Here is a 12,280-nt window from a genome sequence, read left to right on the forward strand (position 1 = left end):
GTTGGCTAGCACATGTTGGGGTTTGGGAGCTGGGGTCAACTGGACCACTAAAACAATTCTTGTACTCAGATTATCCTTCCAAGTGCATCCTGGACCTAGCCATGATGCACCTCACCAAAGCTGCTTTTCCCTCTTACCTACACCTGCCCTACACAGGTTTCCTTTGGGGACAATTTGTTGAACTTTAAAATTTTTCATAATTTTTTGCAAATTTCTCTATATTAAAACAAAGAAAAATCATTGTAAACTATTATCAGTAATTATTATTGGTGGATTTATCATTTGTAAGAAATTATTAAAGCCATATGGTAGAGACTTCTCCAGAGTGAACAATGACAGTTTATAAGATATGACTAAGCCAGTTTATCAATATGAAATATAAACATTAAATAGTATTTGACCACAAAATATATGAGTTTTTTAACGTTTAAAAAGTGGTCAGCTATATCTATCTATCAATGAATAGATCAGAGTATGTAATGAAAAATCTCACTACCCATCCAAGTATTTGTATATTAAACATGTATCAAATCTCCACTCAAAGCAAAGTACAGCTGAAGGAGATCCTCAGAGCAATCTACACAGTGGGAGAGGTAGACATGTGCAAAACATGCAAAGGACGGAAGAGAGTGTGGGGCACAAGGAAAGAATCGAGACCAAGGAAGAGGTAGCTGGCCTCAGTGTTCTAAACTAAATCCCTAAGGTGGGCCTCATTAAAACTCTCAGATTCAACAGTTTGGTTAAGAGATGAGAGTCTGGGAACAAGAGATAATCATTAAGATTTGGCCTCTGTGACACATGGGCAAGAGGCCCCAGTCATATCTTCTGTGCCCAGAGAGAAAGTTACACTCAATTCAAGGGTTCCCCTCATGCCTGGTAAGATCCAGATTCCTGTTCCAAACCCTTGCTGACTCTTGTGTAGAGACCTAGTTCCCAATACATCCATGAGTCTCTGATTTTATCCAAGTTGATGGTGCTCACGCCTGCAACATTCCCTCCACTGGCCACCAGCAACCCCCTGTCCATCCTCTGAGACTTTTCCTCTTCCCTGGCCTCTCCTTTCCCCTTCCCCAACCCAAGGTTCGAGGGCTCCTCCCTCCTTCTTCATAGCTCCCTGTGCTCCTTCTCTCTATACATTGACCACATTGTACTACTGTTACCTGTGTAATTGGGAGTGATATTCAAAATATTTAACAACTGGTACAGCATAGGCAGCGCCCCATCAAAACCCTAACCCTAACCCTAACTCTCTGATGCTCTGTACCAGTGCAGGGTGACCACATCTCAGCCTGGTGGGAGGTGACTTTCGCCCACAAGACAATAAACCCTTTAAAAGTAAAGGCTGTGTTTTATTCACCAATATATTGCCAGTTCCCGGCACATGGGAGATGTTTAATAAGTGTTTGTGGATTGAATAAGTCTAAGGTGACTTGAAAAAAGCAAGATGATAAGGAGGTTGATAAGGGAGTGGGGCTCTGCTTTCAGTCACCTCAGCTTGTGGTCCTTACGTGTAATACCTACACCTCCGCCTTGCTCAGGTTTTGTACATCAGCATGACTGTCAAACTAGGCAAAACATAAAAGAAAATCACATTCTTGGATTTCAGAAGTTAAGCATAAACGTCCCCATAGGTTTAAGTTTTGATAACTAACTAAACATTTGTAAATTCCAGTCATTTATAAAACCTGTTGCCTTCAGGAACAGCCCCCTTGAGTCTAGCATTTGTAAACCCATCTTCATTTATTTCACTCACACAAATCCTTACTATTTTTTAAAAATTTAACCAGTTCAACAGACGGTATTTTTAAGCGGTTGTTAAATTACGATATGTCCCTCTTGTATTACTGGGCGTTAATTAAAAGAACTTAGGCTTATTTTAAGAATACATAATTGATGAAAATTTCTCTTGGGACCCCAAAATTAAAACAGAGGTTAGATGGTCTGCTAGCAAAATCACACATCAGCCTCACTCTCAAGGCATCAATTATGCTGTGCGGGCTCATTACCAAACAGCTCTTGGTTCAAATGCAATTCTAAGGAGAGCACTCTAGGAAATATAGAATCTAAAGCTTGCACTTGGTACCAGATGCGCTCCTCCACAGACATTTCTGCTGCTATGGCTTTGTTTTATATTTCAGAGTGGAGATTCATAAATGGAGACCAGTGCTAAATGCAATGTGTTTCTTTTTAGTTTTGTAGGATGTGCATGTAGTTTGTTATGGGTCTTAAAAAAAAAAAGACATTCCCAGAAGCATCATCCAATAGCAATAAAATATTGTTTTAATCAAAAGCTTAGTTGTGCTACATGAAAAGAAAGTACACAAAACCACTCAGCATGAAGGTCTGATGGTGAGTTCTTTAAATCTGTTGAAGGAGGAATGGATTTTGCAGCTACAGAAAAAATTAAGGGAAAAAATTGTCCTGGTGGGGAAAAAATAAGCAAAACTATGGATCTTATAATGAACCACATTCTACCATGACAGATCTGCAGCAGGACAGTTTTGAAGGCACGTTATAGGGGAAAGCGTTGGATCAACTCAGAGAAAAGTAATTCTATATCAAGCAGTAGACAAAGACAAGAACTGGACACTCCCAGCTTGGTGTTACTATGACTCTCCAAGAGGTTCATGGGCAAAGACACTGGCTACTTCTCCCGGCTTTGAACTGGAGGGTGCACTTGTGTCCAGTACTGTGGGGCTGCGGCTACCTCTTACAAAGTGACCATTATTGAATGAATCAATCAATCAAAATGAAGGTGATATTGGAGAACTCAAATGTGGGCATGAAAAATTGCTTTGCTTTAAAAGAACTGACAAGGGAGATTATATCTTATTTACCTAACATATATGGGAGGAAAGTGATGAACCTTCTTAATTGTTGTTTCTCTGTAATCATCACTAATGCCCTACATTTTATCATAGTACACATTTTACCAGGTTACCTATATTTCTATATTAAAAATAAAATTCAGGGCCAGCCCCATGCCTAGTGATTAAGTTTGGCACACTCCACTTGAGTGGCCCAGGTTTGGCTCACAGGCATGGACCTACACCACTCGGAGGTGGCCATGCTGTGGCAGCGACCCACATACAAAGTAGAGGACGATTGGCACAGATGCTAGCTCAGGGTGAATCTTCCTCAGCAAAAATAAATAAATAAATAAATGTAAAATTCAAACAAATTGTTCCTGTGAAATGATCAGAGTGTAATATCTCCTAAAATTGAAGGAAAGCTAACACTAATTCAATTGTGTACATTTTAATAACTACAGAGAGGCTTGATTTTATAATAGAGCATCTGAATTTTGAAAACGAAAATGTTTTAAAGATCAGTTCAAATATGTGATTTTTAAATATATCTTATCACTTAATCTTGTTTACTGTATAACTGAAGAGTTATTGCAAAAAAATTAATAAAACTTTTATAATCTGCATTTTAACTAACAAATCATGAAAGATAGTTGGACATTCAGCCTCTATGCAGTCAACATGGACCCAATAAACCTAATGCTATGAACAATGTCTAGGCATAGTAAGTGCTTAATAAAATTTGGTTATTATAAATTTATATCAGGAAAGAAGATCTGTAGTGGTTTACTTGTTGAACACTTTATTGCTTTTACTTGATATCTGATGGATTAAAAGTCCATTAAATATCCCTAAATTTTGCACAACACAACCGCATTATAATTACAGCTGTCAGGTCACCATTGGCCATTCATTATTTTCATTCATCAAAACAGTTTCGATCATGATGACATCCTGTGGGATTAGGAATCTAATGGGAAAGAAAATTTCGAAAAAGTAAAGTTTGCAGAGTTGGACTCCTCATAAGAACAATATATTAAGAATGAAAAGTTAAAGCTGGTGTGGAGAAAATGGACCCAGAGGGTAAACTGAGGAGGGAGTGGTCCTTCTGGCAGTATGACCCATGCCCAGCACTAGCTTTCTTTCATCTTGCTTTTATACTCCTCATTGCATAATCATAGCTATTTAGGGACTGTGCCAAAGCCGGCTGACAGCCATGTGTGGGTTGCCTAATTACAGTAAACTGAGCTTTGGCCACTTGGTAGCCAATTTTCTCTTCATAAAGGAAGGTCTACTGATGATTTGTATAATCATCATCATCATTATTAATACCTCAAAGGCAGCCCCACACAGAAGTGCTGAGAATTGGTGGGATAGGACATGGGCGGGGCCAGTGTGTACCTGTAAATACCTGTCATCACAGCACAGGCTCGCCTCTCTGAAGGCAGTTCTGGAGTGGTTTCAATCTGTTCATTCTTTCTCTTTCACATCCTAGCCTGGGATTTACTCTATATTTAACTTCTGCTCACCTCTCTGGAAGATTCTGGCCGGCGCCATGACTGATGAGGAGCTGTCTGCCTTGGTGGTGGACAATGGGTCAGGGATGTGCAAGGCAGGCTTTGGTGGTGACGATGCCCCCCGAGCTGTGTTCCCCTCCATGGTGGGGCGTCCCCGGCACCAGGGGGTCATGGTAGGCATGGGCCAGAAGGACTGCTACGTGGGAGACGAGGCCCAGAGCAAGAGAGGCATACTGACCCTGAAGTATCCCATTGAACATGGAGTGGTCACCAACTGGGACTATATGGAGAAGATCTGGCACCACACTTTCTACAATGAGCTCCGCGTGGCACCAGATGAGCATCCCATCCTCCTCACCGAGGCACCCCTCAACCCCAAGATCAACCGGGAAAAGATGACCCAGATCATGTTCGAGGCCTTCAATACACCTGCCATGTATGTGGCTATCCAGGCTGTACTGTCCCTCTATGCCTCCGGAAGGACCACAGGCATCGTGATGGATTCTGGGGATGGGGTCACGCACACTGTACCCATCTATGAAGGTTATGCCCTGCCCCACGCCATTCTACGTCTAGATCTGGCTGGCAGAGACCTCACTGATTACCTCATGAAGATCCTGACAGAACGAGGCTACAACTTCACCACCACAGCCGAGCGGGAGATTGTTCGCGATGTCAAAGAGAAGCTGTGCTATGTGGCCCTGGACTTTGAGCAAGGGATGGTCAGTGCTGCCACATCCTCCTCACTTGAAAGAAGCTATGAGCTCCCTGATGGGCAGGTGATCACGATTGGGAATGAACGCTTTCGATGCCCTGAAGCCATTTTCCAGCCTTCTTTTCTGGGCATTGAGTCCAACGGGATCCACGAGATGACCTTCAACTCAATCATGAAGTGTGACGTGGATATTCGCAAGGATCTATATGCCAACACGGTGCTATCTGGAGGTAGCACTATGTACCCAGGCATTGCCGACCGGATGCAGAAGGAAATCGTAACCCTGGCACCAGGCTCCATGAAAATCAAGATCATAGCTCCCCCAGAGCGGAAGTATTCCGTCTGGATAGGAGGCTCCATTCTGGCCAGCCTGTCCACATTCCAGCAGATGTGGATCAGTAAGCAGGAATATGATGAGGCTGGTCCTCCCATCGTTCATAGAAAATGTTTCTGAATGGGCTTCCACGCTAATGGGCTTACATTTTCTCTTTTTCTAGGTCAGAGTGATGGTACTGCTTTATCCACTTTCAATTGAGTCAAGGTAAATAGTCCACTCTTGCTAGTGTGTAAACCAACAAAATCATCTCCATCCAAGGATGGTGGCCTCCTGCTCAACTACCCACATCTTGACCTCTATCAACCTAATTCTGAAACATATTCTATTTTCCTCACCTATAGAGTTCAAAGAAATGTAGACCTCTTAAATGAAAATAAGTAATAAGGAGTAAAATCCTAAGAAATGTCCTCTCAGAATAGATAACTAGAATTTCCAAGCTGTAAAAACTAGTTCTTGCTTAAAATATTTAACAATAGGCTGTACAACCCTGTAAAAAATGTGTATGTATTTAACAAACATATCTTATGAGTATTTTCGCTTTATTTTACTATTTTGTGTAGATATCATGAATTATAAGGGTGAATAATATCCATATGTACATAAGTACCAGGGAAATAAAATATTATATCTTGAAATATACTGATAAATCTGGCTCTCTGAACAGCTAATGTGAATTTCTTAACTCCTTAAGGGTAACCATTTTAGTAGCTTCATATTTTAATTGTTCCCCTTATTAAATAAGCATAATGAAACAGCCAACATTCCATTAACGTTGTTTATAAATCAACTCAAATTCCAGCTCAGTGTGGAGTTCTGCTTGTCAAACACCTATTTTAATGTCTTACTTATTGAACTTCATTCTACTTGTAAAACAGCAAAGCTACAGAAAACGCCTAACCTTTAAAATAGAGAGATATTCTAATATCAAATTCATGTCAATATGCTACAGTTTGATGCGAATAATTTTATCTCTATTTCTCAGCATAATAACACATCTTGAATAATTTCCATAGGTCATGATTTTGGATATTTCTCTTATCAAGGGTTTCACTGTGGGAAAACATAGCTGCAGCATCTTTGTAAATTATAAATTCTAGCTCCAGTATAGTGATTCCAATTTTATTCTTGGAAATATTTCAGAATAATTCCGATTTATTACATCTAGTAGTTGGCAATACTTCCTTATGCAAAGTGTCTCTAAGACACTAATATCTTAGAAAATATCAATGTATCTTCCTTTAATGTTTAAAATTTTTTAATGAATTCAATGATGATTTTCAACGTACTACTGTATCTATTTGAATCTATGCTGTGATTTTTGATTATCTAGATATCAGGGTTATTTGTATTTTTCAGGGTTTTTTCCTAAAAATTTAAAATATTTTGAGGGGTTGCTTATTAAGGCATTATCAGATTCCCAGGAAAGAGAAATTTCTTCTATTTCTTTTCCTTTTAGTTGGGAAGCTTATACTTGTGTTTTAAAATTCTAAATTGGAGTATTTCAGAATTTTTTGCTTAAGATAAAACTTTTCAAAGAATTTGATTGTTCCTTATTTCCTTTATCTGACCATACAATTTTTAAAAATGTATTTAACCAAAATTAATCTCCAAAGGCACTTTACTTTACAAGAGTTGGAGTTTCTTTTCTCCTTTAATTAATTTTAAATAAATTAAAATTGTTTCATACTTGCATTTCCTGTTATTTTCCCTCATCCTTCCCAAAAAAATATACCTAGAATGATTCAGAAATGATCACTTTTTATATGTATGACTTACTCATCCATGTATTATAATTTTGCACCTGGTACATTTGACCATGTAAACATTAAAAGGCAAATTTTTAAAAAAGGAAAGATGATTAGTCAGATAAGGTTATAAATTCCTGTAATCTCAATTCAAAAGTTGGGTTTAGTGGATGAACTGGTGTTCGGGTAATTAGTAGGCAGAGATAATGTCAGTAATAATAATATCTTGAATTTATATGCTGCAACACTTTTCATTTGCAGAGAAGTTCTCACACTCTAATCTATGTTCAAATACCAAAAAAACACCAGATATCCCCTCTCACAGAAAATTTATGGGACAGGCAAGGTGAACTTCCAAGAGAGAGAACTATTGAGCTCTGAATCATTAGATGAAAATATGGATTCTATAAAGCAAACAGAAATTTAAACCAAGATTCTTTGGATATTCTCCTGTTCATCAACATTGACTGACTGATGGATAAATTTAAAAAGGAAACACTCCATCTCACACTTTTATATTTTAGAATGAATGCCACCTATTGACTTGTTATTCACCAGTGGCTCACCAGATGGAAGAGCACTGAGGTAGCCTTCACAGATGAATTTCATACCATTGTGCATTGTGATGCTCACTCTCCCTCGATGATCCACCCTAAGTAGCAATCTACGGCTGGGACTGCACCACAATCCTACCCAAACAATTTTTCCCTAATCAGAGGTAACACTTTTATGAAAGTGTACATGATCCGAAGCCAATGCCTACACTCTTCTTTCCTAACTTTCAGATGTACTTATTTTTCAATAGTGAGATAAAGTAGTGATGGGGTACAAGATGAGTCTTATATTCACAATTCTGTAATAGAGAAGGGCCTAGAAATGAGTATTACATTTTACAGACAATCGAAGAATAATCCTTCGAGTAAACAAGGGCCTTACCACATTTATTCACTCACTTTGCAACTATAAATTCAACGCTCTATGCCAGAATTGACTAGAGAAGTGTTTCAAGGAGCTGGGGGATGTACAATCCAGTAGTGGGGGAAACTATGTGCAGGGGAAAGCAGTATGATCTAAAAGCGGTTCATGGACTAAACATAGTCTAAGGTACTGTGATACTCCAAATAAGGACAGTTCAAGCTGGAGTAATCAAAGAAGGATCCACTGAGTTAAGTTTAAAGCACACACAAGTTGTACTGAACATAAAAATTTTCTTCGATGGCTCGGGCACCATTATGATCACTATTTATTGGGGTTGGTAGGGTGTTTAATTCTTATTTTGAATGCTTCCATTGGACTATGCCAGAGAGTGTAAAGAAGTGAATAACCTGTAAGGCTCAGTTCAAGTGTCTCCTCTTCCACAGAGCCTTTTCTACCTTTCCGTCCTCCTTTTCCAGGGAAAAGTAATAAGCCTCTCTTTTGTGCTTCCACTGCATTATTTGCACGCATATAGCATCACACCTATAATATGTGTCCACACTCTTCACCCTCACCCATCAACAAGCTCCTGGAGGACGGAGACAGGGACAGTATTCATCCACCTTCATATCTTCCAGGATCTTCCTAGTGCCAGGCATATAGTATTAACTAAACAAACATGGTTTAAATAAATAAACTAGCGAATACATGGATTCTAATGTACATCGTGAACATCTCAGGTCTGCATTATCTATTTCTTACCACTCTGTGCTAAGCTCCTTGTCTGCTAGTGTCTGCCACTTTTGTTGGTGTTGTCTTTCCTCAGAGGCATATTTTCTCTTTTTCCTTTCGTCCTCTCCTCTCTTTCCTTTTCCATAACTTTTCCCATGCTTCTCAACATGAAGAGCTGGATTTTCAAAGTTTTTGCTTGTCAATAAAAGTTTCCCATTCTTCTGACTGGTCAAAGAATCAATTAACTTCATCTTTTGGAGTGGTTGCTAGCCATGTAGCTGCTGAAATTTTAGCCCAAAAAGAGAGAGAGAAAAAAAGAAAAAGAGAGAAAGAAAGAATGCCTTTTCAGTGAGTACAATGGTATATTGAGCTCTTCTAATCTATTTGCATTCTTGCTGATATTTTTCTTGTTTTCTCAGCTCCAAATTGCTCTAGAGTTGAGTTTCAGGCATCTGACTCCCTAATAACTCAGACATAATAAATTGAAAAGTCTGCTTTTCTGGTAACTATTCACAGCCTCCTTTCAGAATTTACAAAAAAATTTTTTCAAAAAATGTTTTGTGAAGTTAGGAACGAAGCATGTGGTTTGCCCAATACTGCTTCCAGATGTTAATAAGTACAGGTGGACAGACTTTAGGGATATCTATGTACATATCAGTAGAGAGACTGCTCATTAAAATTAATTTATACTTTAAGACTTCCTTTAAAATATGACAGGACCTGTCTCAACTATAGCTGTCATTTTTTTTAAAGCTAACACCATAAGTAATAAAGACTATAGAGCCTTCTTGGGCTGCCTGCTTTGGTTTTCATCCCATTCCAAATCTGCTGTCCTGACCACCTTATAATTCTAAGTTCAGTTAAATCTAGTCAACAGATGTGCCAGTGTGATATGATGACAGATATTTTATCTAGACAACATCCTAACACCACTTGAAAAATGGAAAATCTTATTTAATTGGTTATTTGACAACATGTAAGTGAAAAGCCAAGTTGTTCTCTCTGGAACTGGGAACAAGGCATTTGTAACTATATACACCCCATATGAAACAGTATGTGGTGAAGGAGGGCAAAGATCCTCAGATGCAGTAAGGATTAAAGTTCCCACTCATATCATCTTCATGCGTGTATTGCATAAGAGTTCTTCCTACCTGTGAAGAGAGAAAGCCAGACCCCAACATGGTATTTCAATTTCAAGGCTCCTGCACATTCTCTGTGGCCCACGCAGAACATTCCCAGATACCATTCCCTATTCTTTTAATTGAGAAATAATAGCTACCCAATATTATTTATTTTTTCCACACCTGGATAATGAGGGAAAAGCTGGCCTCACCAGTGAAGACAAAGTCATGTTCACCAGTGGGAATGCTAGGCTCTTCTAGGGCAATTCACAGTGTTTTGGTTCATAAATGGAAGGTTTCCACAGAAGTATAAGCTTTTTATAAATCTTCAATTATCAGAGTAATTTAGGAGCTTATTTTATGTAAAATCTACAATTTCTAGATAATGAGTTGGTAAAACTCCAGAAGAAATATAGAACATCCTCCTATTTATTATAAAAATGGCATTAATTCAATGATGAGAATCAAAACATTATATCCTTGGCTAAATAGTCAATTTTATCAAAATGGAAGAAATTATTCAGAGGAAAATAAATACAAAACATACAATTTTTAAATTCTGATAGACTCAAGGAAACAAAAGATGAAGCAGAGAAAAAGGAAATTATATCAATGTAAAAAAGATGATAAATAACAATTGAAAAGAATATTCTTCCTCTTGGTCTCAGTACTACTTTATTAATGTTTGACACTAGGTATGCCACTTAGTGACTTGACTAATCAAGTCAAAATTACAAATAATAAAAAATAAAACTACCAAATCCTTATGGCAGCGTGAAATACAAATCAACAAAGCTGTGTGACCGATTGAGATACTAGGGAGAAAGAGGACAGGGACAAAAGGAGTTCAGACTATAAATGATGCCCGTCGGAGTGTTCAAACCATCACCAATTTGAGTTGTCATTACTTTCATATTTGAGTCACTGTGACTGAAAATGGCAGCCCATCTGCTTGACTGCCCTTCAAACGTTGGCTCCACAAAGGGACTCTTACCATTCACAGAGTCAGGTAGGCAGGATGGGTATAGTAGACATTGATTGCTTCACTTGGTTTTTGCCTTGATTTTTAGCTAACCAGCAACTGAACGCTCCTTTAATTTAGCAAGAGTTCCTTTTGGTGTGAACGTTGGTGAGACACAAGGCTCAGGCTCACACTCATTCACTAGCAGCTAGAGCTTAGGCTCAGTCTACCAGATCCTCCAACCTGGAATTTTGAGACTTGGAACCTGAGAAAGTGACTGAAATATGCAAGAATTGTTGAGAAATTATGCATACCCTCAGTGACACAGGGAAGCCATCAATGGCTATGGCACGGTCCGTGGTAGAATCCTAACCAGACTATTGCTTTGACATGACTTTAGCTAATTTTCCTATTTTCTAGATTCTTTGCTTAGTTTCCGTCCATTTTCCAAGATGGAATCTGTGAGCTACTCATCATCCTTCCAAAAATTTCCTTTCTGGCTTAAACTATCCAAAGGCAATTTCTGTTGCATGCAATCAAGTATGCTGATTGAAACATATTTTGATGCCAGGGAATGGAATTTGCCCTTAAAGAAATGGGCAAATCTAGGATTGGTCATATGGCCCAACTCAGGCCAAAGGCAATAAAAATCCCACTAATAGTCAGTAAAGGGAATCTTGCAGCTCAGAGCAAAGAGTGGAGAAATAGTTCATTAAAATATCTCCTGGGATCACTTAAAATGAAGTGCTTTTTGCAGGCCAGGCTATGGGGGACCAAGCTTTCATTGTCATGGAACAATATAAAGGATATGAGTAATTCTGTGTTGAGGGGTGGATGGCCACTTCTCTGGGTTCTGGCCAGCATGAAAGAGAGAATAACAAACAAAAATCTCTACACATATCTCAAAGCACAGACTGAGCTAAAAGAATCTTTTATCTCTTAGAGACATACTGAAGACATGAAGACATGCTGAAGCACCTAAAAACAAACTCCATTGATTGAATTCACAGATTCACCAGGACTTTCATGTTAAATTTAGGGCAATGATGGAAAGAATGGGGCCTCAAGAATTAGAGCAGAGCTATTTAGGAGGATTTGAGAACGTGGAGACTCCAAATATCCAACCACACCACATTGTAGCCAGAACAATCTCTTTTCTTCATCCAGGAGGCCTTTATAATTTAGTTGCTCAAATATGAATGAAACAGCCTTACCTGATGGAGGTACCTGGAAAGGAAAAGCTAATTTTATCAGTTAGGGTTCTTGTAGGTAGCATATAGAATACCCAAAGGGGTTTAGCTGAAGAGAATTTGGTTTAAAACTATTTACAGAGGTCTAGGCAGAATTATGGAGCCAGTAAGGGATGATGAGAACAGCAGAAAGCCATCATCATCACTAAGCCCAAAGGAGCAAGAAAAGGGAGAGGTGTG

The 12,280-nt window shown here is 38.7% G+C and overlaps 1 protein-coding gene across 1 annotated transcript; it reads left to right on the forward strand.

Annotated features, from left to right (window-relative positions):
- Positions 1 to 3,465: 3,465 nt before the first annotated feature.
- ACTBL2 (actin beta like 2) lies at positions 3,466 to 7,062 on the forward strand. The gene has a single exon (XM_014860379.3). It carries the CDS (start codon positions 4,363 to 4,365, stop codon positions 5,491 to 5,493), a length of 1,131 nt encoding a protein of 376 aa, XP_014715865.1. The 5' UTR covers positions 3,466 to 4,362; the 3' UTR covers positions 5,494 to 7,062.
- Positions 7,063 to 12,280: the final 5,218 nt, after the last annotated feature.

Source organism: Equus asinus, chromosome 10 (assembly GCF_041296235.1).
Source record: "Equus asinus isolate D_3611 breed Donkey chromosome 10, EquAss-T2T_v2, whole genome shotgun sequence".
NCBI classification, from domain to species: Eukaryota; Metazoa; Chordata; class Mammalia; order Perissodactyla; family Equidae; genus Equus; species Equus asinus.

Coding starts and splice junctions, on each gene's coding strand:
- ACTBL2 (XM_014860379.3), top strand. CDS start 4,363: ATGACTGATGAGGAGCTGTCTGCCTTGGTGGTGGACAATGGGTCAGGG.